Below are 27,615 nucleotides of genomic sequence, written 5' to 3'. Positions count from 1 at the left end.
GAGGCGCAGATCGCTCTTAAGCAGCCATACTTGCCAAGTGCATGACTCTAGTTTAAAAGAACTTTACTTGACAAAGGAGAATCCATTTTCAGGTTTAGTCTTTAGTTTTAACTTTCACTTCAAAACCAGTGAGACTCAGTTCTACCATTCAACACTGCGGAAGACACTATTTTTGATCGGTTGATAACACAGAGCTCTCTTATATAAATCGGGAAAACCGGATCTTCCTGAACAGGCGCAGACCCAGAGAGATTATAACTTCATTTCTGTTCGCGCTCGTGTTCACCATGAAGACTTTTGTGGCACTAATTCTGAGTGTGTACTCTTTATGTGTTGAGTTCATTTAAGATGGATCTTGTGGTGTTCAGGTTTAACTTAACCCTGCTCCTGTTCTGATACGTGGAGTCACAGTTGTTTTTCTTTCTCTGTCCTTTCTCTCACTTTAACTGTGTGATCAGTTTTACAGAAGAGAAAACTTCATCTGGATTCACAATGTTTCAGCTTTAAGTTATAAACCAAAACAAGACTTTCTGTATGGAACAGTTACAGCAGTAAACAGCAGAGTGAGATCTGGTTTAGTCCTGTCTTATATAACACATTTATTACATACGTTCTCTGCTGCAGATCTGAGAGTTTATTTAATCACATATGATGGGAATTTATTCTACATTCTTATTGTTTTAAACATGACTTAATGAAAAAGAAAATAATGAATTTATTTGTATTGATCTTTACATATATTTACTGAAATTTAAATAAAATACACTTTAACATTTTGCATTGAACTGGATCTCATTAAAAAAAGACAAAAAAAAAACAACAACAAAAAAACTGAATCTCTTTCTTTCTAATTTAAATACATTTTTATAGTAACACTGAACCGACACGAGGATCATCACAGAAGCAGAGCAGGCGACTCACGTGAGAGCTTAGTACAGAAAAAACATATCTGGCATCAAAATAACAGTTTGTATTATCTTATTAATTAGATTATTCATAATTCCAAAGAGTAAAAACACTTCCACTCTCAGTTTGAATTGTTTTTCTCTGTGATTTGTTTGCTGTTTTCACGTTGGCTTCTGTCATATAAATAAATAAATAAATATAAAAAGAGCCAGTCTTTTGAACAGCTCTTTGACATGAGTGGATCCAAAATATTCAGATTTCACAAAAGAGCCGTAAATCCTGTCACTAACTTAGCAACGTGTGATGTGAAAGTCCATTCTGTATTTTTATTGGTTTGAACGTGAATGAATAAAATAAACACAGTGCAGTGAAAAAGCATTTGCCTCCTTCCTGATTTCTTACTTTTTTGCATATGCGTCACACAGAGAAAAATACTATCCAAACCTACATGATCCTGCTAGAAAAAGTACTTGTTCCCTTTTTTAAATGTAACTGTAATTAATCACATTATTGTGGTAAGCTGAGTTCAATTCCATAGCCACTCCCAGGCCTGATGCCAGACCTTTCAAATCAAGAGATCACTTAAATAGAACCTGTCTGACAAGGAGAAGTCGGCCATATTGAAACCAAGACATCATGCTACAATTTAAAGAAATTGAGGAGCAGATAAGAATAAAAGTGTTTGACATGTTTCAGTCTGGAAAAGGTTACAAAGCCATGTCTAAATCTCTGGGACTCCAGTGAACCACGGCGAGAGCCATTATCCACAAAAGGGGAAAGCACTATACAGCGATGAACCTGCCCAGGAGCGTCCGGCCTACAAGAATGACCCCAAGAGCACAGCGACAACTGATCCAAGAGGTCACAAAGGAACCCAGAACAACATCTAAACAACTGTAGGCCTCACTTGCCTCAGTAAATGTCAGTGTTCATGACTCAACCATAACAAAGAGACGAGGCAAAAATGGCACAAAAGTTCAAAGGTGAACCCCACTGCTGACAAAAAAAGAACATAAAGGTCCGTCTCATTTTGGCAAAAAAACAATCTTGATGATCCTCAAAGCTTTTGAGAAAATATTCTGTGGACTGATTAAACAAAAGTTGAACTTTTAGAAGGAGTGCATTCCGTTACATCTGGCTTAACATGAACACAGCATTTGATAAAAACAGCATCATGCCAACAGTGAAACATGGATGTGGTAGTGTCATGGTTTGAGGCTTTGCCGCTTTAGGACCAGGACGATTTGCTGTGATTGAAGGAACCATGAACTCTGCTCTCTACCAACAAATCCTGAAGAAGAATGTCCGGCCATCAGTTCGTGTCATGATGCTGCATTGTCTGTCTCCCTGTGTGCTCTCCCCCTCCCCTACCTGTCTGAATCTGGAGCTGGGCGGAGTTCCTACTTCTCCCGTGCGCACCTGGAGAGCATTAGCACAATCATCACCACCTGCTGTCGAGTATATGAGGGCTCGGCAGAAGACACTCAGAGCCAGACCGTCCGCGTGTAAACGTGAATGTTCCAGCTCAAGTTTGTATCCCGTTACCTGCCTACTCGTGTCTTACTGGATTTTGCTGTTTCCCAGATTCCTGCTCCCTCGCTCGCTCCTGCTCCTGACCCTGCGCTCCAGCTCCGGTATAGTCCACCCCTTGTCTTCGCCTCCTGTCCTGTCTTGGTCTCTGGCCTGCTTCTCGTCTCCTGCCCTGGTCCTCGCTCTCGGGATTACTCCTGTCCGGTTCCCCCTGGTCTCGTCTCCGGTCCTGTCCCGCTCCGGCCCTGGCTGTCTCCGTGTCTGCTCCGGACTACCCCCGCTTGGCTTGCTCTGTTCCTGAGTCCGATCCTGTCTTCGTCTGGTCCTGGTGTTCCCCGTTTCTCAACACTCCGCACGCCTGGTTCACCTCCCGTGTGAACTATTGACTCATACTATTTCACAAACTGTTAATAAACACTGTAAAATTGCCCCGAGTCTGCATTCCTTGGTCCGCTCCTGTACCTGCCGTTACGACAGTTTGTGACCTCAAGCTGAAACGCACAATGATCCAAAGCACAGCAGCCACTTCTGAATGGCTTAAAAAAACAAAATGAGACTTTTGGAGTGACCTCGTCAAAGTCCAGACATGAACCAAAAAGAGATGCTGTGGCATGACCTTAACTAAGCAAACAGGTACGAGCCTCCTCCAGTTGGTCAGATCTAGGTTCAGCAACAGTCTGTGCTCAAAGAATGAGGTCAGTGACTCCCTGTGAAAGAGTCATTCAGGAGCATGAGACGTCATTTTCACACATGGATTGTCCACCAGAGTCCAGACCTTAACCCCATTGAGAATCTTTGGGATGTGATGGAGAAGCTTTGTGCAGTGTCAGACTCGACCATCATCAATGTAAGATCTTGTTGAAAGATTAATGCAACACTGGATGGAAATACATTTTGTGACATGGTTGAAACATTGCCAAAGAGAATGTCTGACGTAATCAAAGCTAAAGGCGGAACAACCAAATATTACAGTGTGGGACTTTTTCTTTTGTTGGCGACTTTTTTTTTTGGCCAGGCAGGGTATATGTATACACATAACACACTTTTCTCATTAATCATAGTAATAATAGTTTTAAGCTTGAATTTGGTCATTGTTCTTTTTCCAGCCCCAAACAATCGTCATCAAGATGCTCAGATGAGACCAAATCTAAATCCTGTTACCCCAGCGACAAACTGAGTACTTTAAAGTGTCTAAAAAGAGTTGTATTTCATTCAGAAAAATAACTCAGTTTTTATTAAACAATTATTTAAGATATCTGTGTAATCCCTCAGTCATCCAGATTTGATCCATAGCAAAAGAAAAATAAAATATGTCAATTGGACAGAAAGTTTCTGGTCAGATCACTGCTGGACACTGCCTTATATCTGTCTGTCTAACTCCACTGAAACTGGAAACACCTATTGTTTGCAATTTCTGTATGTAGGCAAGGTCTATTGGGCTACCCTAAATGTGCATTGTGCCTGAGTCCTACTTGGCATAGTCATTCAAGCCCCTAATGAGTGATTTCACTCCAATTAGCATCCTGGCTACCTCTGTTGTTCTCGTTGTTTCCTTTGGTCTGAGGATGGAGTTATAGATGGGGGAAAGGTGATGTCTAAGTCTATTTCCTGTCCCCCCCTCAAACTATTTATTTTCACTGGCTCAGATCTGAACTTCACTATCTCCAAAAACAGATCAAATGCACTTTAAATGTGAAATGATTTGTCTTGTCATTCTTATGTGTTCTGGATAAATATGTGAATAATTTGAGTTTGTTTGTTTTCAGCTGGGGAAACATCAGGTAAGTGCACATTTCATCTGTGTCAGTGTTTCATCATGTTCTTAATGTGTTCATATTTTGATCTTCTCCAGATCCAGAGACACAGACACAGACACTGAGGCCTGGAGCTCCTGAGGCTGAGTCCACTGAGTAACACTGAACGCCACTTTATTCCTCTGTTTTGGTGAGAACATTATTGTGGAAAACTGTAATGAGACCTATAATGTGTTTAGGAGGTTTTTAATCTGTACTATGGAGTTATCAAGATTATATAAAAGGAAAATGATCTCCCAACAATAAGAAGTTTATTTAGGTAATTTGTTCCAACAATTTAACAATTTCAACCTGTGCATGTTAAAATATAAGGCCTATGTACGACCAATGTACTCAGACTGAATCCTAACAGTAACTAAAGGTTTCAAAAAGCAGTCGACTGGACAAGGCTAACGTCCTAAACATAATCCTAATCTGTGTAATCCACTGTTGTGTAGATTAAATTTCATATTCAGAGCCCTGTGCAATAAACACTTGTTATAAAGTTGTGAAATACCTTGTTCTCACACTCTATAAGAATCATGTCCTGTTTTTGTGTTCACAGGTGAACTTTGTCCTGGATAACACAGTGTTTATAAATCCTCTTGGTCATGCATTCGATCAGTGTTTCTCAAACTGTGGTATGTGTACCAGTGCTGGTACATGGGGCGCTCTGCAGTTTGAATATTTGTTTCCTCATTAGGATGAATCATCATGTAGAACTACCTCATCTTTAGATTTTAGAGCTGGTTTAGTCTCATTATAATTTTTATTAATAAGAATCTGTTTTTATTACTGTAGAACATGCTGGCCCCTCGCAAAACCATGACGACACCACCGCCGCTATGTCCTACAAAAATACAGACTGCTTAACTCTGACAGTATACAAAGACTGGCCTTTAATTGGACTGGTATATAAAACCCTGAATAACTCTGCACTTGCCTCCACCAGGGGGCAGTGTACTAACATACATTACCATTCACACAGACAATGGCTCCCTCTTTTCTGCATCACTCGAGGGAAAAAAAACTAACTAAACACAACTCTGGCCACACCAGTGTACCATATGAAAATGCAGAGTAAACAGAGATATCCTATAATACAATAAAGGAACAATCTCCCAACTGCCAAAAAGCCAAACAAACTTTTTGCATTTTCTAAAGTTTATGGAACTTGGACCAAACATCAGAAACTAAAATGAAGATAATTTTTGACCTTGTTTTAATCTTTATGAAGTAATTTATTTTATTTATCTATCTTTATTTATACTGGGGCCCCCTGTTTAAAATACAATATAAGCAGAAAAAAGCACAAACCAAACAAGTATACAAGTCTATTAGAAACAGGAGCAGGTGTGTGTATAAAAGTTTATTAGGTTATTAAATTTTGATTGTGTCATCAATAGGGGTGTGTTAAAAATCAATATATAAATATATATTGATATTATTAAGATCAATACAGTATCGATTCTCCATTTTCTATTATTGATACAAATGTACCAGAGGGTGAAGGACGCAGTTAAACCAGCCTAAATGCAGCACTGAGAGTGGCCTGTACTTGTGATGGCTGGACGTCCCGTGCCACAGAATAGTTTGTGACCATTACAAGACATTTTTACACTGGCACATTTTAGGCAAGGCAAGTTTATTTGTATAGCACAATTCGTACACAAGGTAATTCAAAGTGCTTTACAGAATAGAAAGACATTAAAATCACACAAATCAAAACATAAATAATCATCATAAATTTACATTAAAAGAGAAGAGTGCAGAATAAAAACCTTTCAGTCGTATGCACAGCTAAACAGAACCGTTTTGAGCCTGGATTTAAACATTGTCAAAGTAGAGGCCTGTCTCACACCTTCAGGACTGTTCCAGGTTTTAGCTGCATAAAACTTAAATGCTGATTTCCTCCTGTTTAGTCCTGACTCTGGGCACCAGCAGGAGGCCGGGCCCTGAAGTCCTCAGAGTGTGAGATGGTTCATGTGGCCACTAACACGTGGGAGATGTTCTTTTGGTGGCTGGTCTATGGAGAGACTTCACAATCAGAGCTGCTTTAAAGTCTATTCTTTGAGCACAGGAGCCAGAGACCTGAGCACAAGGACTTATGTGCTCGTACTTCCTGGTTCTAGTCAGGGGTCAGAGGGCAGCAGTGTTCTGGATGTACTGCAGCTGTGTTAATGCTTGTTTGGAGAGGCCAGTGAGCAGGCCGTTACAGCAGTCTAACCTACTGGAGACAAATGCAGGTTAAGTCTCTCTAAGTCTGGCTTTGCAATCTTTTTTAGATGGTAAAAAGCTGCAGATGTTATTGATTTGATGTGGCTGTTAAAGTTCAAGTCTGAGTCCATTATTACCCCTAGATTTCTCGCCTGATTTGAAGGTTTTAGAGAGAGAGACTGGAGGTGACTGCTGACACTTTCTCTATGTTTCTGTGGGCCAAAGATGATGACTTCAGTCTTGTCTGAGTTTAGCAGAAGAAAGTTGTTTTTTTCTCCAAACACTGATCTGTTGATGCAGTGAGTGAATCCACTGGTCCATATTCATCTGCTGCCAGTGAGACATAGATCTGAGTGTCATCTGCAGAGTTGTGGTAGGACACATTATTGCTGCGTATTAACTATCCTAATGGCAGCATGTAGAGATTGAACAGCAGGGGTCCCAGGATTGACCCCTGGGGCACCCCACAAGTCAGGGACATTTTATCTGATATACATTTTCCAATTTCAACAAAGTACTCCCTGTTTTCTCAATAGGACCAGTTTAAATTGAACCAGTTTAGTGCCGTACCAGAGATGCCCACCCAGTCCTCCAGTCTCTGTAAGAGGCTCCCATGATCCACAGTGTCAAAGGAAACACTCAGATCTAACAGGATAGAGACATCAAAGGACTTGTTCATTTCGAGGAAGTTAATAATCTGTTGGTAAACAACTTTATCGCGGACTTTGCCTAAAAATGGCAGATTTGAGATCGGTCGATAATTGTTCAATATTGTGGCATTAAGACTGCTCTTCTTTAGGAGAGGCTTGATAACCGCAGTTTTCAAAGCGCTTGGGAATGTTCCAGATTGAATGTGAATGATGATGTGTTTTTTTTACAAACTAGAGCCATGAAAAGTCACACAGGGACTAACATTGTGGAGCTACTCAGTGCGGCTCTTGAGAAATGGGACAGATTGTGACAGACTCCCTGCCAATATGAGCGTCACGGTGGAGCTCAGTCATGTTGCATTTCAGGTGCTTTACCCTTATGCTCAACCTGCATCACAGTGTGAAAATACCTGTAGTCGGGCGTCTGTTGAGTCACATGAGATGCATTTCAAATGTTTTCAGGCGCAGCAGCCACATACTCCACCAGAGCCAAATCAGCATTATTCTAGGTTTAATGAATGTTCTATGTGTGAGAAAAAATGCAGTATTTGGTTTTGAATCACAACAATGATGTAATAGTTACGTTGTGAGATCCTTTAGATCAGTCAAACTGCACATGTGCTTTTGTTCAAGTATGTGTTGAGCTCGTATAAGCTGTGGATGATGATGACCAATGCAGCTCAACACTTTTTTGAAGTTGTATTATTCTAGTTAGAATAGAAACATGAAATAATCAATCTTTAATCTTCAATAAATGGAAAATAAATGCACCATTTAATTTAAAAAAAAACTTTTTTGTGAAAATGGGTTTGGTCACTAAGAAAGCAGCTGAAAGAATTTATTTTTTCAAAATTTGATTGGCTTGATTTCAAATATATCATATTGAATTGTATTCAAACTGCATTGTATTGAGATACACACCATACTGCACAGATACACACCGTACTGCATAGATACACACCGTACTGCATAGATACACACCACACTGCACAGATACACACCACACTGCACAGATACACACCATACCGTGGCCTGTGTATCGAGGTACATATTGTATCGGCTTCTTGGTGATACTCAGCCCTCGTCACCAACATATCCAGTTTTGCTTTTCCTTGGAGTGTATCCCATTTTTGTGAAGCAAGACAACTAAAACGTCTATCACAGATTTAAAATGTAGAAAGATGTAGATGACATGAGTTTGTAGTGATGGTGCAGTGCTGTCAGAGCTAGTGACTCTATACAGTTAATCAGTCACTTGATGATATCCACTGTTTGATCAGCAAATAATTTGTATCTTAAGAAACAAAATAAAAATGGTAAATGTGTGCGATTGTCATGTATTTATTATATGATGTGGCCCTTTTATTGACTTTTATGCCATAAAGAAGGTCCATGTGGCACAAAAGCTTAAGTTGGTCCCATTTTCACATCCAACAACTCTTCAATATAGTCAGAGCAGCTTGGGTTTTTCTTTGTCGTCCATAAAATAATCTCAGTTTCTTTCATGTTTCCATGTGGTTCTACACTCGTTCTGATAAAGGTCAAAGCCACTTTATCAAATGAGTATCTCATTTCCATATTAATTTGAGTATTGATTACTATCTGTGTATTATTGACAACCTTGAGAAACCACACTTCACTTTTATTGGTTAAATCCACCTTTTACTCGGACCGAGAAGAAGTAGGTCTAGGGCTGTCGCAGTTAAAGAATTTCCCTTGCAGTAAGTTTACGTGCCTCAGCACCACAGTGTGTGGTACATAGGAACATATTACTAGATGTAAACTGGGGTTGTAAAAGTTCTCTGCACTCCTCACTACACTGAATGGAGCAGACAACTTTACTTTGTTTATGACTCAGGGTTTTGTCCTTTGAGTGAAACACCCGGCCCTCGCTGTCCTCCACGACAAACTGGACAAAGTGAGTGATATCTTCAGTCTTTGTAAAGAGAATCATAATTAAATCATAGTGGTATTTATGTACAGAGAAGAATATCTGTGTGAGCTAATACAAGCTAACGCTAAGCTAACACGGTTATGACAAAATGTTTCTAGAAGATTCTGTGAGTGAGAAGGCCGAACTCTTCAGCAGAGTGAACTTTTACAGTAAATAATAATATTCACACGATAAACACTGTGTCCTTGATGACTGTTTATTTGATGAACGTGAACTAGCTCCACTGTAAAATATAGTATCAAAATAGAGAGGCGTGACATTTAGGTTATTAATAAACTGTTAATATGATGTTGATTTGAATGGTTTTCATTTGAGTGCTGAAATTATAACTACATTGAGCCTATTTGTTTTATTACAGCTTCACAAATTGGTTTTACAAATCCAACTAGAGAAAAAATCATGTTCTTTAGGCATTTTCCTAATTTAATAAGGAGGAATAAGTGAAATAAAATATAACCTATATAAATCACTTCAGAAATGACCAAACATTACTTGAAGTCCAGTGACAGTGGTGTGTTCAAGGTCCTGGAGTCTCAGACGGGACACATTCCTCTCATCTCTCTGTGACGTCACACTGAGCTCACACAAAGCTCAATTACACCCACAGACTCTGCACACAAGTCCTGGGTTAGACCTGGGTTAGACCTGGGTTAGACTGGGGTTAAAACGGGGTTAGACCTGGTTTAGACCTGAGTTAGACCTGGTTTAGACCTGAGTTAGACCTGGTTTAGACCTGAGTTAGACCTGGTTTAGACCTGAGTTAGACCTGGTTTAGACCTGGTTTAGTCCTGATTGAGTCCTGATTTTCATTTTGAGTTGGTCTTTGTTTAGCTGTGTTAGTTTTTAGGAACTAGTGGTACTTTATAATTTGAAATCTCAAATGGACCATAACATGACTGAAATGTTCAAATATATATATTATTAATACATTTATTTTCCAGTCCACATTTTCACACATCAAACTCTCTTTGGGCAGAGCCAGTGCTGCTCTAAATGTCCAGTATAAACATACACTGACCTTGTGTCTGTTCTGGGCTGTGATTGGGTCGTTTGAACACTCATCATCACTCAGCGAGAGCGCAAAAGGTGAACCACATTATAGAGAGGGACCACTGTATAGCACTTTTCTCGTCGCTTTATAATTAAATGCATTATTCCTTCACTCCACACTCGATGGTGCTAAACTACTTTTGTAGCCACTGCTGCCCTGGGGCAGACTGATGGAAGTGAGGCTGCCAATCTGTGACATCGGCCCCTCCCACCACCATCAGCACACACACCGCATTCATACCAGGCAATGTGAGTGAAGTGTCTTACCAAAGTATACATCTGAGTTTAAACCAGCGTTTACCTGGCACCAGACTCTCTCCTCTGACACTTGGTTAATGTTCTGCCCTGGTACAGATAAAAACCGCCCTAACCGACCGTTAGCACCACATCTTAAGGTGGTTTGTCCTTGTTGTTGCAGGTAGGGTGCAGATGTCCCATATTTGGGTCTAATGTAAACTGTTTCTTCTCCTCAGGATGTGGATATTTGGGTGTAGCATTTGGTTATAAATGTTGTGTACTTTCTTTTTTCTCTTCAGGATGTATATATTCTATTTTGGGTGTATTTTTAGTGTTTTTTTCCAGAGGATGTAGAGCACTATGTTTGGGTGTACAAAATGGTTGCAGATGTAGTAAAACCTCTTTTTCTCCTCAGGACATAAATGTGTTTGGTGTAGTTGTAGTATTTTTGGTGTAGTATTTTTAGTTTTAAATGTATAATCTCTTTTTCCCCTCAGGATGTTGAGACTCTGATGACTGATGAGCTGAACGACATCAGAATCGTGGGGACGCTCACAGTGATTCTGCTTCTGCTGCAAAGGTACACACAGGAAGAACATGCACTCTCCACTCAGATCAGGAGTCTAACCCACAACCTCCCACTGAACTAAAAATGCGGAGAGATACAAAACCACATATTGATGAAAATGGACTTTTAGTTTGATGTTTTTAATTATAGTTTGAAACAGAGGAGCGTGGTATATAAGAGTGTGTGGTTTAAATAACACGCCACATCTGAGACAGACTGAAATCTGAACTTTAGACTAATCCAAGAATCACAGGCATTTCAGAACATGTTTGTACAGGTCTAAACTACTGGGTTAACAACTTTTACACAGAATGGAGACACGGAGAAAAGAAATGGCTCTAAGTTTAAGAGAAAACACCACTGAGAAATGTTTTAATCAGGCTGAAGTTAGACTGAAACAAACACTTTATGTATCTGAAACTGAATGTGGTGTATAGAGTCTCCTGGCACAGTTTTATTTTAAATGTTATATTTGTATGACAGGTAGATTAACTTTCACAAATTATCTTTGTAAATATTAGGTGTTGTAAGAAAGAAATAAGCAAACACTCCTCTCAACATTTATGTTTCACTAATGGGACACATCATTTACACAAAGTCTGTGTTGTATTTGTAAAACAGTTGAACCTTTAGTTTTAACTTTCACTTTCATTTCAAACCCTGTGAGACTCAGATCTACCCAGCAACACTGTAACAAATCCTCATTCTGATTTCTGATTGGTTGAAAGTGTAAAATGACAGCGCCCTCCTCTTTTTTTCACTGCGCAGTTTGTCTCTTCCTCAACTGACGCACATTCAAAGAGATTGTAACTGTTTCTGTTTCTGTTTCTGCTCGTGTTCATCATGAAGACTTTTGTGGCACTAATTCTGTTGGGAATCCTAATAAAAGACAGCACATCGAGTGAGTACTCTTTATGTGTTGAGTTCATTTAAGATGGATCTTGTGGTGTTCAGGTTTAACTTAACCCTGCTCCTGTTCTGATACGTGGAGTCACAGTTGTTTTTCTTTCTCTGTCCTTTCTCTCACTTTAACTGTGTGATCAGTTTTACAGAAGAGAAAACTTCATCTGGATTCACAATGTTTCAGCTTTAAGTTATAAACCAAAACAAGACTTTCTGTATGGAACAGTTACAGCAGTAAACAGCAGAGTGAGATCTGGTTTAGTCCTGTCTTATATAACACATTTATTACACACTTGTATTTACACGTTCTCTGCTGCATTCTTATTGTTTTAAACATGATTTAATGAAAAAGAAAATAATTAATTTATTATTTATCTTTACATATATATACTGAAATTTTAAGAAAATGCATTTTAACATTTTGCATTGACCTTATCTTTGACGTAAAAGGCTGGAACCAGATCTCATAAAAAAGCAAAGAAAACTGACTGAAACTCTCTTTCTTTCTAATTTAAATGCATTTTTATACTGACTAACACTGAACCAACACAAGGATCATCACAGAAGCAGAGCAGGCGAGTGAGAGCTTAGTGCAGAAAAGGAAAATATGGCAACAGTTTTTAATTATTATTAATTTAATGAAACTTTTTTATTAGATTATTCATAATTCCAAAGGGTAAAAACACTCCCACTCCCCATTTGAACCATTTTAAACACATCTGAGCCTTGGTTGTTTCTCTCTGTGATTAGTTTGTTGTTAAACGAGTTTTCACATTGGCTTCTGTCATATAAAAGAAATACAAAAAGAACCAATCTTTGGCTCTTTAACATAAACGAATCTGGGTGGCAGTTGAAGACTTTTACGGCCGGATCTCAGGAAATGGAAACTGGCTCTGGGGATATGGAATGTTACTTCACCGGGGGGGAAGGAGCCTGAGCTTGTGCGGGACGTTGACCGTTACTGACTAGATATAGTCGGCCTCACCTCCACGAACAACCTGGGCTCTGGAACCCAACACCTTGAGAGGGGCTGGACTCTCCATTTCTCTGGCATTGCCCATGGGCAGAGGTGGCGAGATAGTGTGGGCTTGCTTATTGCCCCACAGCTCGCCTTTAGGTCTATCAGAGAATCACAGTCATGGAGCACATTACCTGCCCATGTCAGGAACTGTGGGTCCTTTTCAACCTTCAAGAACACTCTGAAACATTGGTTGAACAATAATCAAAGATGCTCACACAGGTAGATTATTTTCTTCTTGGGGCGTCTTAAACTCCGAGAATGGTCTGTTGTGGTTCACTTGTTGTCATGTCTGTGTGCATTTTGTCTCGTCTGTGTGTTTCTCTAAATGTTCTCTGTTTCTGACCTACCTTAGGACAAACGGATGTAAACGAGCTATTGTGCTAATTCCGGCATATTTACATTGATGCTGTTTGTTGACATGTTGATTAATATGCACTGTCCTAATTAAAATAAATAAATACAATAAAATACAAATTTTGGGGTAGGCTGGAGAACTGGATTCCGAGTGGGCCATATTCTCCACTTCCACTGTCGATGCGGCGGCTCGTAGCTGTGGTCATAAAGTCTGCAGTGCTTGTCGCGGCAGCAATCCCCAAACCTGTTGGTGAACACCGGAAGTAAGAGATGTCGTTAGTCCTAGTGAGATTCTGGCATACTGCCTGACACCTCAGGACTGTTTACAGTGCGGGCGGAGAGCTGCTGACCTTGACTGGGAATGTTGTTGGATGATTTAAGGAATACTGTGAGGATCTCCTCAATTCCACGTCACGTCTTCGGAGGAGGAAGCAGAGACTGGAAACCCGGAGGTGGACTTGTCCATAGGGATGGGACGATATTAAATTTTAGACTCACGATTATCGTGGCCAAAATAATTGCGATTAACGATATTATTGCGATAATTATTAACCTGTTAACGTTCCGACGGCCTGGGTCTACTGTACAACTTTACAGCAATGTACATACACTTCTGCGTCACCCGCACAGACAATCTACACATCAAATGAAAGCTACGGTGCTTGTCTTTCTGGATATGCAAACCATTTTCACCTGCAATCACCACAGTGCTGACAGGAAAGACGTTTTTATAGAAAAGTCACAAAGTGTGAATCTGGACTTCACTTAACATTGAGCGCTCTGGTTCTGTCAAACATCAACATATTCACACAAAGTTGGTCTCATTTGTTCCGTAAAGGTCCAGAGAATATAATCCAGTCAAGAAATTCTGTCCACAAAATAAGATCCTCCATGTCCAATTTGCTGCAGGAAAGTACTCCAAATATGAAATCTGCTCCGTCACTTCTTTGCCTTTCTTTAGTCGATTTCAGGCATAATAAACTTCTGACAGCACCAACTTTGTTCCCCAGTGCCAAACATGCGTGTTAGCTTGTGATTGACACCAGTGTTGGCCAATAAGGTGGGGGTTGTGGGTTACTGGAGCCGCAGACAGCGAATCAGTGCTACAGATGACTGAAAGTTTACGCCCCACTCTTCCCCTTGTAGAATCAACCAGTTACATCACACACATTTAGTGACGTTTTGCCCTTACAGCCAATGAGCAGCGGGACAGGATGATGTATCACATGGCATGGTTTTCCGTAAACAGACGTACCCGGAAGAAAATGTGTACTCCTCAATGCCATGCTGGCGAAATGGACCGGTCCTTGTTGCGCCGGAAGTGACACAAGTGCCCGTCGACGAACACTTAATTTTTTTTTAATTAAGGCACTTTGGTGAATTGGGAAACGAGTGGATGCAGAAATCTGTGCATAATGGCGCATTTTACGCACTGTTGTTTTGCGTTTTAAACATGACGAAACGGACAAACCAAAGGGAGTACGCAATCGAGGACACTGTGGATGTTTGTACAAGTTAAACTAGAGGCGTCTCATGACCTGGAGCGGTTCATGGCAAAGAGTAAAGATCCCACAGTGGACTCAGGAGTAAAGGACCTTATTTTTTGATGGATTGGATGCTGTTCTCGATCAGTAAGTGAGGTTTATTCTGCTATTGACTTAATTGTACGTAAAATATACCGTGTATAATCGTTAGCATTGCTTCTGTGCACATAGTGCACATTCGGACCATGCTCTCTGGCACATTTGTATTCAGCTGTATGAATTAGACTTAATTTGTCTATTGTTTAAAAGGTGTTGTTTTATTCTGCAGTTTGCATTATTGTAGGTAAAAATCTAAGATGTGCACACCTTAGCGTCTCATCTGTGCGCATGGGTGAGGCGCGCGCTGGTACGTTCCTGTGGAGAGTTACGGATCAGACTTTGTTTATTGTTGATATCTGGCAGAATATAGTTCAGACAGAGATAAGCACAGAAGCTACGAGTGTCATTGCTATGTCAGAGTGGGCAAACACCACAACTAACGTCTTAAACGTTGTATTGGAACTGGAAACATGAGGCAGTGTGGTGCCGTAAAGGCGATTATAATCGTGTGCGATGATCGTGATTAAAAAATGCCACGAACGATTAATTGCGGACCTTATTTATCGCGATTAACGATATTATCGTATATCGTCCCATCCCTACTTGTCCATCACCCTGACTAAAGTCACTGAGGTGGTTGGCAAGCTCCTCGGTGGCAAGGCTCTGGGAGTGGACAAGATCCGACCTGTCTGTCGACCAGTCTGATCTTAAGTCTCTGGATGTTGTGGGGCGGTTGAGGACAGTACCACTGGAATCGCTGGGATGGTGGTCCCTCTGCTTAAGAAGGGGTCCGGAGGGTGTGTTCCAATTACAGGGGAATCACATTCTTCAGCCTTTCTGGTAAGGTTCCAGGGTATTGGAGAGGAGAATCGGACTGGTAGTTGAATCTGCTTCAGGAGGAGCAGTGTGGTTTTCGTTCCGGTCGTGGAACACTGAACCAGCTCTATACTCTTTATTGGGTCCTCAAGGGTTCATGGCAGTTTGCCCAACCAGTCTACATATGTCTTGTGGATCTGGAGAAGGCATTCGACTGTGTCCTTTGTGGTGCCCTTTAGGGGGTGCTCCAGGAGCATGGGGTCCTTTGCTAAAGACTGTGCGATCCCTGTATGGCCAGAGCAGGAGCTGTGTTTGCTTTGCCGGCAGTAAGTCAGACCTGTTCCTAGTGCATGTTGGACTCCACCAGGGCTGCCCTTTACCACCGGTTCTGTTCATTGTGTTTATGGACAGAATTTCTAGGTGCAGCCAGGGGCCAAAGGGGGTCCAGTTCAGCCCCATTGCCTGCTGCAAGTCGAGCCAGGACTTGCAGTGGGCAATGGGGCAATTTGCAGCTGAGTGTGAAGCAGCTGGGATGAGAATCAGCCCCTCCAAATCCGATTCCATGGTTCTCGACCGGAAAAAGGTGGTTTGCCCTCTCCGGGTGGGTGGTGAGTCCATGCCTCAAATGGAGGAGTTCAAGTATCTCGGGGTGTGGTTGACGAGTGAGAGATGAGTGGAGCGTGAGATTGACAGGCGGATCCGTGCAGTGTCCGCAGTGATGCAGTCGCTGTAACACACCATTGTGGTAAAGAAGGAGCTGAGTCGAATGACAAAGCTCTAGATTTACCGGTCAATCTACGCTCCTACCCTCACCTATGGTCATGAGCTTTGGGTAATTACCAAAATAACAAGATCGCAGATACAAGCAGCCGAAATTAGTTTTCTATGCAGGATGGCTGGGCACTCCCTTAGAGATAGGGTGAGGAACTCAGTCACATGGGTAGACCCACTGCTTCTCCACACTGAAAGGAGCAGATGAGGTAGCTCGGGCATCTGTTCCAGATGCCTCTTGGATGCCTCCCAAGGGAGGTGTTTCAGGCATGTCCTACTTGGAGGAGGCCCCAGGGAAAAACCCAGGACATGTTGGAGGGACTATGTCTCCTGGCTGCTTGGGAACGCCTTAGAGACATATCCGAGGTGAGAGAAGTCTGAAAGTCCCTGCTTAGACTACTACTAAGTGGAGGAAAATGCATGGATGAATGAAAAAACTAACTATATAAAACACTGAACTTTAAAACAGTTCAGCACTTCACGCTTCCATCAGGTAAATATCTGAATCCCAGAATGTAGAGAGTTTGATGTATTAACTCAGATTAGATTCATCACATCCCTCTGACAGTGAGAGAAGACTTTCTGATTTACACAGACCTGCCTCAGCTTTACCTTGGGCATTATGTTTCTGCATCACTGCTTGTTTGAGAACAGCTTCTTTTAGTTTGATTTATTTGTTTTCATCTTTACTAAAATGTTCATAAAATACAATTATTTTACATTTAGGACTGATCTAATCTTCTCCCCACAGTTATCCACACTCTGAGAATATTTGAAACATCTTCGTCTCAAGTCCCAAACTTCCCAGAGTATGTTGTAGTCGGTGTGTTGAATGATCTGGAGATATTGCGCTGTGACGGTGAGACCAGGAGAAACAAGCCCAAACAAGAGTGGATGAACAGAGTGACAGAGGACGACCCATTGTTCTGGATCTGGACCACACAGCTCTGTGTGAATTATCTGCAGAGGAGCAAAGGCAACATAGAGAATATAAAACAACTCCTCAACCAGACTGAAGGTTTGGCACTTTCACTTTGACACTATAAACAGAGATAATGGTTTTCTATAAACTAATAGAAGGACAAGCTTTGGCAAATCTTTAGCCAGGGCTTAAAATATTGCTTATTTTCAAATCAACAATAGTAAGCGTTGTCATTTTGATTTTCTGAGCTTAAAATGTAATTACATAAACACAATAAACATGAGATCCAGTTTTTCTGAAATGAGACTCTTTAAATCCTACATCATCATTAAGCATAAACACTTCCATGATGTTTGTGTTCCAGGTGCTCACATTTGGCAGTGGATGTTTGGTTGTGACTGGGACGATGAGACTGATGACATCACTGGGTACGTTCAGTGCGCCTTTGATGGAGAGGACTTTATTTCCCTGGACCCCAGCACAGAGTCCTGGGTCGCTGCTAAATCTGAGGCGGTTTTTACTAAAATGAGATGGGAGAGAAGTGGACAAATTCAACGTTACAAACACTACATCCACAAAGTCTGCAATGTCGGGCTGAAGAACTTTGTGCGCTATGGAGAGAAAACTCTGAGGAGGACAGGTGAGAAGAGACACACATGTAAAATTAAAACTGCAAGCAGTAATAAAGGGCCCTCACAACTCTTGTGACTTAGAAGGGCACTCTTCAGAGGGAGGGCTGCCAATCCTGGCCTGATGTGATTATGGTGTGACGTTGTGTGAATATTTTGGTGTGACGCTCTAGATAAAGGTTTCTGTGTTATATTTCAGAGGTGCTGGGGAGCCATATAGGAAAATATAAGTCACATCTCAACATGTCAACAAAATTACAAAGATTTTTATACCTTCAAAGTGGCCTTTTCATTAAGAACTCGTTATGGTCACACCCTGGAACTTACGCAAATTATTTTAAAAACTTTTCATCCCAGATATTTCTTGATGATGCTGCCTCAGTTTAGAGTCAGTTGGATAAAAGCCCTAGGACAAGTTTATTAAAGTACAAGATGTAGATTTAGACATCAGCATATTGTGGTTAAAAATGGCCACTTTCACGTCCATGGTACAGTGTAGTCATCATTGATTTCATTTGTCAAAACACATTTTTTGGTCCCATTAAGATTTTGCAGTGGGTGCTGGAGAACCATTTTTAAAAACAGAAGTTTAATTCACATCTCAGGTGATGGTATTTGCAAAAGTTACAGGGATTTCTATGCTCTCAAAATGGCTGTTTTCTTAAGAGTTTGTTATAACACACTCTGAGACTTGTAAATTCTTTGAACAATTTTTTGCATCTTTTGACCCCAGGTATGTCCTGAGTCGGTGACTCGCCCTCCTTGCACATTCAGGCTCGGGCTTTAATAAACCAGTGTTTCTGTGTCCTCCCTGACCAGTGAAACAGGAGCAGTTCTTTACTTCCTTTTGACTTTTGAATGTAAAGAACAACCCTTTGTCAAAAAACAGGACATGTCCACAAATTATCATGTGCTCGGTGTAAGTCGATGTCTAGCAGGGGGGCTATTGCTAAGCAGTTCAAGAGTGATGGCTGTTGGAAAGAAAGAGTTCTTGAGTCTGGTGGTGGGTGGGGTCCTTTATGATGGAGGCAGCTCTCCTGTAGACTGTACCACACAGTGATGCAGCTGGTCAGGATAGACTCAATGATGCAGCTGTAGACGTTGCTGAGAATATTGGGCAACGTGGCAAATTTCCTCAGCCTCCTCAGGAAGTACAGCCACTGTTGAGTTTTCTTCACCACCTGTGTGGTTAATGTCCAGGTGAGGTCATCACTGATGTGGACCCACAGGTATTTAAAACTGCCCATTCTCTCCACCTCAAGGTCCCGGATAAACAGTGGCTGATGAGGTCCCCTCTTCTTCCTCATGTCCACTATCATCTCCTTTGTCTTGTCTGTGTTGAGAGTGAGGTTGTTGACTCCCACCCACCAGACTGTCCCCCTTCCTCCTGTAGGCCGCCTCGTCTCCGCCTGTGATACGACCAATAACAGCAGTGTCGTCAACAAACTTCAGAATAATGTTCTTGGGGTTGGATGCAACGCAGTCATAGGTTAACAGGGTGTAGAGGATGGGGCTGAGGGCTGGGGTTGAGTGGTCAAGGTGTGTACTGTGTGGGGGTGGTGATGGTCTCAAAGCGGGTGTAGAATTCAATAGAGATCATCTGGGAGGTTGTCTGAGGCTCTGATGGTGGTGGAGCTGGAGCTGGTCCTGAAGTCTCTGATGTGGTCCAGATCTCTCCCGGGCAGGACTGGACTAGTTAAACTAGAGTTTCCCGATGGGTCGAGACACGTTTTGGGCCATCACTGTCAAACCTGTGCAACATCACACACAGTTCTGATGTAACGATTCAGTGACCCGTTCTTATTCAGCTTTCCCTGGCTGTACACTTTATCATGAGTTCATCGCGGCCTCAGATGTGAGCTCCACGTGATCATGGTGTTTTCATTTCTTTATTGTGTCCATAACTCTAGATATGAATGTTAATAAGTGACAAATCAGCTGCCTTCTTTCCCCAAGGTTGCTCATGCTAGCATTAGGAACAGGTTTGATTGACAGCGTTGCTAAATGCCCACCCCCTGCTAAACCAGTAGTGTGGGCGGGAAGAGCCCCCAGTTATAATCAGATTATACACACTTAGCCTATATCAACTGAAAAATGACATGTCTTTTTTTTTTTTTTTTTTTTTTCCAATCGCTGTGATTGTGGGCGGTGTAAACTGGTCTAGATTGTCATGTGGGAGCATGTATCCCTGTATGTCAAACATGCTCCCACATGACAATCTCCATAAATACACAAAAACTTGATACACAGCCTCTTGACAAACCTGATGTTGTGATGTGCAGTAATTTTATTAGCAGGATGCTTATTGTGCTGTGAGAGTGCTCTGAAGAGGAATGACTTAGCACAGAGAGCAATGGGAGAGGGGACTCAGTGAAACCTATAAAATCTACTAATATGTTATTTTGGTGAATAGAGCATTTTCAATGCAATAAAAGGAAACATGGTGATCTAAATATGTTATGTGCGAAAAGTTAATACTCCATGGAAGAAGAAGAAATATCCCATCTTTAAGTTTGTGTATAACTCCTGTGGTGTTGTGTAGAGCTCCCCCTGGTGTCCCTGCTGCAGAAGTCCTCCTCTTCCCCGGTCACGTGTCACGCCACAGGTTTCTACCCCGACAGAGCCAGGCTGTTCTGGACCAAAGATGAAGACGAGCTGCTAGAGGACGTGGACCCTGGAGAGATCCTGCCCAACGAAGACGGGACCTTCCAGACCAGTGTGTCCCTGGACCTGTCCTCTGTCCCCCCTGAGGACTGGGACAGGTACCACTGTGTGTTCCAAGTGTCCGGGGACAAAAATAAGTATGTGACCAGACTGGACCGGAGCAAGATCAGGACCAACGGTGAGAGTGGGCGCTGATGAGAGCTGATCTATAAAGACAAGTTTGCAGTTTGTAATTTATTAGATCCCCCTCAATCTCCCCTTTACACCTCCAGACCCCACAACTCCTCCCCCCTCACTCTCTCTTTTTGTCTTCCAGGTACTGCAAGGTTTAGCAGTTCTATTTGAAATGTGGTTGTGGGCAGAGTTTAGGTGTTTAGTCCACAAACAATGTTTTGTTTCAGCTCTCTGTCTGAAGTGGTGCGTTTGTGAGAGCCAGGAACAAGTCACATTTAAATAGTAAAGGAAAGTTTAAATCTGAAGAGCGTGAGTGCATCTAATCTTTCTTTAGGGATGGAACCTACCTGGACGACAGAGTTATTCACAGAAATTAGATTTAAATACTCCTCCCTTTGGTTAATTTGGTCAATGCCACCGGCTGAGCTTGCCAAACACCTCACTGAGTTTAGCCAAGGTGATGGATGAGCCCACTGCCAAGTCCTCCTTGGAAGACGTGACAGTGGGATTGAGGAGATCCTCAAAGTATTCCATCCACCGCCCAACAACATCCTCAGTAGAGGTCAGCAGCTCTTCGCCCACACGGTAAACTGTGTTGGTGAAGCACAGCTTCTCTTTCCTGAGGCATCGGACAGTTTGACAGAATTTCTTTGAGGCCGAACGATAGTCCTCTTCCATGCCCTCCCCAAACTCCTCCCAATGCCAAGTTTTTGCTTCTGCGACTGCACACACTGCAGCACACTTGGCGGTCAGTACCTGTCAGCTGCCTCAGGAGTCAACCAAGCCAACACGGCTTGATAGGACTCCTTCTTCAGCCTGACGACATCCCTTACTTCCGGTGTCCACCACCGGGTTTGGGGGCCACATTGTCAATGGAGGGGGAGAACAGTGTCTCCAACCTCCCCCCGGGATCTGAGAGAAGCTCTCCTGGAGGTGTGAGTTGAAGACTCACTCAGACAGAGGGCTCCACTAGATGTTCCCAGCAGACCCTCACAATACGCTTGGGCCTGCCAGGTTTGTCTGGTTTCCTCCTCCACTAGCAGATCCAACTCACCAACACGTGGTGATCAGTTGACAGCTCTACCCCTCTCTTCACCCAAGTGTCCAAGACATGCGACCGGAGATCAGATGACACAACAACAAAGTCGATCATCGACCTTCGTTCGGCCTAGGATGTCCTGGTGCCATGTGTCCTGATGGACACTCTGCTTGAACATGGTGTTTGCGTGGACAAACTGTGACTAGCACAGAGGTCCAATAAGAGAACAGCGCTCTGGCTCAGATCAGGGAGGTCATTCTTCCCGATCACCCCTCTCCAGGTGTCACTATTGTTGGCCATGTGAGTGTTGATGTCCTCTAGTAGAACAACAGAGTCTCCGGTTGGTGCACAGTCCAGCCCAGGCTGTGTGTGGAGGTGAGCCCGACTATATGTATCCGGCACGTCTCAACCTCCTGCTCAGGCTTCTTCCCCACCAACGAGATGACATTCCAGGTCACCACAGCCAGATGTGGACTGGGTCACCGAGACACCCATCCTTGACTGCTGCCCAGTCTCCTGCTCACCCAAGCCCTATGAAACCCTCTGCAGGTGGTGAGCCCACAGAAAGGCAGACCCACATTGTCCTTTCGGGCTGAGCCCAGCCAGAACCTGGGGGCAAAGGTCAGGCCATTTAATAATTTTAAATCATCATGTAATAAATGCTTCCAGATCACAGAGGTCAACCCAAAATGACAGATGTCCAGTTTCGTGTGAAGGATCAGAGTCAAACCCCAAACCCAGACTGTGGTGTGACAGTGTGAAGGAGCAGGGAACATCTGTAGAGCTGTTTGCACCAATGAAGCAACTGATATTCAAACTACTGAAGAAATCATGAGAGATTTTGTGTAATATTTTTGTTGTTTTTCAGCCAAAAATCCCCCGACCTCCATCATCGCTGCTGTGGTCGTTGTGGGAGTCGTCATCGTCGCTGCTGCTGTGGCTCTGTTTGTGATCAGACGAAAGAGAGGTCAGACAGGACTGTGCAATTTATGTCAGAAATATGATCACATATAATGTTAAAGAGGAGGTATTAAGCAACAAATGTTATAATGTTCACTCATCAAAAACATGAAGAGGTTTTAAATGTCATCCATGCATGTTTAAGTAATTTAGTGATCTCTCCTGGGCCCTATTCAAACACTCCTTACAGTTACCAGTACAAGCCTGTACAAGGCTTGTACAAGCCGACCCCACACGACAATTCTCCATAAATATACAAAAACATGATACAAAACTGTACACAGCAACAAACCTGATGTGATGTGCAGTAGTTTCATTAGTGGGATGCAGCTGATTGTGTTGTGATAGTGCTCTGAAGGGGGAGTGACTTAGCACAAGCAAAGAATCAGAACGTCAAAAACATAAGTGAAACTCATAAAACATGTTACATTTCTTTGGGCGAAAATGTACCTTTTCAAAATGATAAAAGAAAACATGGTGATCTAAATATGTTATGTGTTACAGGTAAAAGCCCATAAATACCTCGTCTTTAATCCCCAATAGAAGGCATAGTCAATAGCCCTGTTTAAATAGGACGTGTTCTTTGCATCATGTTTCTGTGGTACTTCATAATGTTCAGATGAAAATAAATCGTCTGTAGTTTCCATGTGTCTGTTTGACTCGTCCTTTTTGAAGTGAAAATACGCAAATGACTTCTTGTCTGTTAACCTTACATACAGAAAAATGCATTACATGTGTGTACATATATAATTGTTTCAATGTTCTTTTTCCAGCCAGAAACAACTGTCGACAAGATGCTCAGGTGAAACAAAATCTAAATCCTGTTACCCAGGCAACAAATTGTGAGTGCTTTAAAATGTTTAAAGTGTGTTTTTTGTTTAAGACAAATTATTCTAAACTAACTCAATTAAGTTAAAGTGCATCTGACAGGTTAGGCTACACAGTTTGTCATTATATTTAAGGTTTGACACAAAATCTTGCTTATTTTTTATTTTTTGTTTTTGTGAAGTTTATAATTTTACTCCCAGATGTGACAGACTTAGAGATAATTTCATAAATGTTACCGAGCAACCATAATGTAAACAAGGGCCAAAACCTGTCCAAATGACACAATACTTCTGATTAGACTAATAAACATGAATGATAACACCTTTATTTTGTCAAATTAATGTTTAAACCGACAGAAAGTGTTATTCCTTCTGTGTAAGTTTCCCCTGGATTTTTGTCTGGACTTTTCGGTGCTGATGACACAGAGTAGAGGGATTTCATTGTGGAACTCAGTGATACTTCCTGTATATTGTGTATATGACACTGTCACTCAACTGATGTAAAACTCTGATAAATATTTAGCACAGGTTCTATCCACCAAACCAAGTCAGAATGAGAAAAACAGTCAAACAGGTCAAATGCACTTTAAATGTGAAATGATTTGTCTTGTCATTCTTATGTGTTCTGGATAAATATGTGAATAATTTGAGTTTGTTTGTTTTCAGCTGGGGAAACATCAGGTAAGTGCACATTGCATCTGTGTCAGTGTTTCATCATGTTCTTAATGTGTTCATATTTTGATCTTCTCCAGATCCAGAGACACAGACACTGAGGCCTGGAGCTCCTGAGGCTGAGTCCACTGAGTAACACTGAACGCCGCTTTATTCCTCTGTTTTGGTGAGAACATTATTGTGTAAAACTGTGTAATGAGACGTATAATGTGTTTAGGAGGTTTTTAATCTGTACTATAGAGTTATCAAGATTATATAAAAGGGAAATGATCTCCCCAAAAATAAAAAGTTTATTTAGGTAATTTGTTCCAACAATTTAACTAAATCAACCTGTGCATGTTAAAATATAAGGCCTATGTACGACCAATGTACTCAGACTGAATCCTAACAGTAACTAAAGGTTTCAAAAAGCAGTCGACTGGACAAGGCTAACGTCCTAAACATAATCCTAATCTGTGTAATCCACTGTTGTGTAGATTAAATTTCATATTCAGAGCCCTGTGCAATAAACACTTGTTATAAAGTTGTGAAATACCTTGTTCTCACACTCTATATGAATCATGTCCTGTTTTTGTGTTCACAGGTGAACTTTGTCCTGGATAACACAATGTTTATAAATCCTCTTGGTCATGCCTTCGATCAGTGTTTCTCAAACTGTGGTGTGTGTACCAGTGCTGGTACATGGGGCGCTCTGCAGTTTGAATATTTGTTTTATTAAGAGACAAATCTATGAATGTTTTTGTCCTCATTGGGATGAATCATCATGTAGAACTACCTCATCCCTAGATTTTAGAGCTGGTTTAGTCTCATTATGATTTTCATTAATAATAATAATTTTTTTATTAGTGTATTGCTGGTCCGCACCACTGGAATCATTTCACAAACAAACCTTTAAAATCCTAGACTGAAAATCACGACGACACCACCACCTCCATGTCCTACAAAAATACAGACTGTTTAACTCTGACATATACAAAGACTGGCCTTTAAATCGACTGGTATATAAAACCCTGAATAACTCTGCACCTGCCTCCACCAGGGGGCAGTGTACCATATGAAAATGCAAAACAAACAGCCTTCTCCTATAAAACAATAAAGGAACAATCTCCCAACTGAAGTAAAAAATAAACTAAAAACAAACTTCAAGCATTTTCTACAGTTTGTGGAACTTGAACCAAGCATCACAAACTAAAATGAAGATGATTTTTGACTTTGTTCTAATTTATCTGTAGTCATTTATTTTATTTATTTATCTTTATTTATACAGGGGGATCCAGTGAGAGCATTTGGACTCTCTTTTTCATGGACGCCCTGTTTAAAATACAATACAAGCAGAAAAAAACACACGAAACAAACAAGTATACAAGTCTATTAAAAACTGGGGCAGGTGTGTGTATAAAAGTTTGTTATCAGATTATTAAATTTCGATTGTGTCATCAGTGTATCCAGTTTTCCTTTTTATTAAGACAGCTAAAATTATATAGATTTAAAATGTAGAAAGATGCAGATGTAATGACATGAGTTTGTGGTGATGGTGCAGTGTCATTGGAGGCTGTTCAAAGTGCTGCTCTGTACAGTGAATCAGTCACTTGTTGTTGTGATCCAGTTTTGTAAATAAATAACTTGGATTTTATTATAGAACATTGAGCATATTATTATTTTTCTATTGTGAACTTTTGTAGAACTTTTATCTTGTGTTTTCTCAGTGACACCAGTCGCACTGTTTGATCAGCAAAGAATTTGCATTTTAAGAAACAAAAATAAAAATGGTAAAAGGCTTTTGCACATTGGTATCAATATGTGGATGACAACTGGACCAGTGTCTCCAGGTAGAAGTCTTCAGGAAACCCACACACACTGATCAATACCTGCTGTTTGATTCACTCCATCCACTGCAGCACAAACTCAGAGTGACCCACGACCTACAACACAGAGCTCAAGCCACAAACACAGAGGGAAAAGTGAAGGAGGAACAACATGTGGAGAAAGCCCTCTCTGCGGTGGAGATCCAAAATGTGCCTTTAATAGATCCAAGAGAGATGGAAAAAAAAAACACTTTAAGGCAAAAATTGGTTCACCCTAAGGACAAAACCCTGAGCCATGAATAAAGTGATGTGTCTACTCTATTCAGTGTAGTGAAGAGTGCAGTGAGCGTTACATTTAGAGAAAGTAAACAGCTGCTCCATAAGAGGATGTACCAACACAAGAGCTGCTCAGGACCCCAGTCTACTGTACATCTCCATCTCAAAGACACTAACCACTCCTTTGAAGACAGTGAAGTTCAGATCTTAGCCAGAGAAAAGCAATCGTTTGAGAGAGGAGTTAAAAAAGCGATTTTTGTTAGGAAAGAGAATCCTTCCTTAAACAGAAATGGGGCCTGAGACATAATCTCTCCCCCATCTACAAGTCCATCCTCAGACCCAGAACAATGAGAACAATAGCAGGTCGTTAAGGGCTGAATAGAGTAGTCTCACCTGAAACTGGAGACAATAGATGTTTATAGTTCCAGTCAGGTTAGCCCCTCCACTCAGACAGATGTAAGGCAATGTCCAGCAGTGATCTGACTGAAAAAGTGGTTCAGATGAGCAGCCAAACGTCTTCACTCCTACAACAATTTGTCCAGTTGACAGATTTAAACTTCGTCTTTTGCTGTGGATCAGACCTGGACGACTGAGGGTCTACACAGACATTTTATACTGTACTTCATGACATTTATTTGATTTAGTGAATAGTTTTGCTTTGTTTAGTACTTTAGTCCACTGCTGGTTATCCAATTTGACACCAAAGTCGTATTCTCAACTTTGTTTAATATTAACACCTGCATCATATTGATAAGGTCAGACATTTGCTTCTAATTTGCAAATATCAAAAGAAGTTTGTGGGATGTTAAATTGGTTCTTCAGTTGCTGGAATGAATGTGGATTATTAGCAGTGGGTGCTAAAAATGAAAATTTGTCAACACAAAAGTGCACACAAAGATATTTGCAAATATTTTAAAAAATTGAGTTGTTTTTAATATTGGTATATACTTTTCCAAGACATAGAAATGGGAGGTATTCTAACGGTTCAGGATCTAGGACGATTCCTTCAGGGAAGAAGAATAGGCCTTTTTTAACCCACTTTGTCACAAATGTTAATTGTGATGCCCAGTGGTATGAATGTAAGTTTGGAGTTGCGAGACCCCCCTTTTTGGATGGGCAGCTGAAGTTTTTGAAGTTCCATTCTAGGTCACTTGTTCCATAAAAATGTTCTTATAGCTCTATGTATTTGTTTGAAGATTTTGGAAGGGATATGTATAGGTGTCATTTGTATTATGTACAGCAAGAGAGAGAACATTCATTTTTATAACTGCTACCTGTCAAAGATAATGAAATA

General features: G+C 41.2%; 1 protein-coding gene across 4 annotated transcripts; it reads left to right on the top strand.

The window, feature by feature from the left end:
* Positions 1 to 228: 228 nt before the first annotated feature.
* LOC117376685 (H-2 class I histocompatibility antigen, Q9 alpha chain-like) lies at positions 229 to 25,974 on the top strand. 4 transcript variants are annotated; one of them, XM_055224044.1, is made up of 9 exons: positions 229 to 314; positions 11,776 to 11,806; positions 17,105 to 17,371; positions 17,640 to 17,915; positions 20,447 to 20,746; positions 22,650 to 22,748; positions 23,515 to 23,583; positions 24,220 to 24,249; positions 24,321 to 24,769. In XM_055224044.1, exons 1-9 carry the CDS (start codon positions 288 to 290, stop codon positions 24,374 to 24,376), a joined length of 1,155 nt encoding a protein of 384 aa, XP_055080019.1. In that variant the 5' UTR covers positions 229 to 287; the 3' UTR covers positions 24,377 to 24,769. The 4 variants fall into 4 exon arrangements, with proteins under 4 accessions (XP_055080019.1, XP_055080018.1, XP_033829100.1 ...); XM_055224043.1 differs by lacking the exon at positions 229 to 314 and adding an exon at positions 24,824 to 25,974 and having other exon boundaries at positions 11,718 to 11,806; positions 24,321 to 24,406; XM_033973209.2 differs by lacking the exon at positions 229 to 314 and having other exon boundaries at positions 11,718 to 11,806; positions 24,235 to 24,249.
* The last annotated feature ends 1,641 nt before the right edge of the window (positions 25,975 to 27,615 follow it).

The sequence above is a fragment of the Periophthalmus magnuspinnatus genome, chromosome 9 (assembly GCF_009829125.3).
Source record: "Periophthalmus magnuspinnatus isolate fPerMag1 chromosome 9, fPerMag1.2.pri, whole genome shotgun sequence".
Classification (NCBI taxonomy): domain Eukaryota; kingdom Metazoa; phylum Chordata; class Actinopteri; order Gobiiformes; family Gobiidae; genus Periophthalmus; species Periophthalmus magnuspinnatus.
The sequence above is the reverse complement of the archived record's forward strand: the minus strand, read 5'-3'. Positions and strand labels throughout refer to the sequence as shown.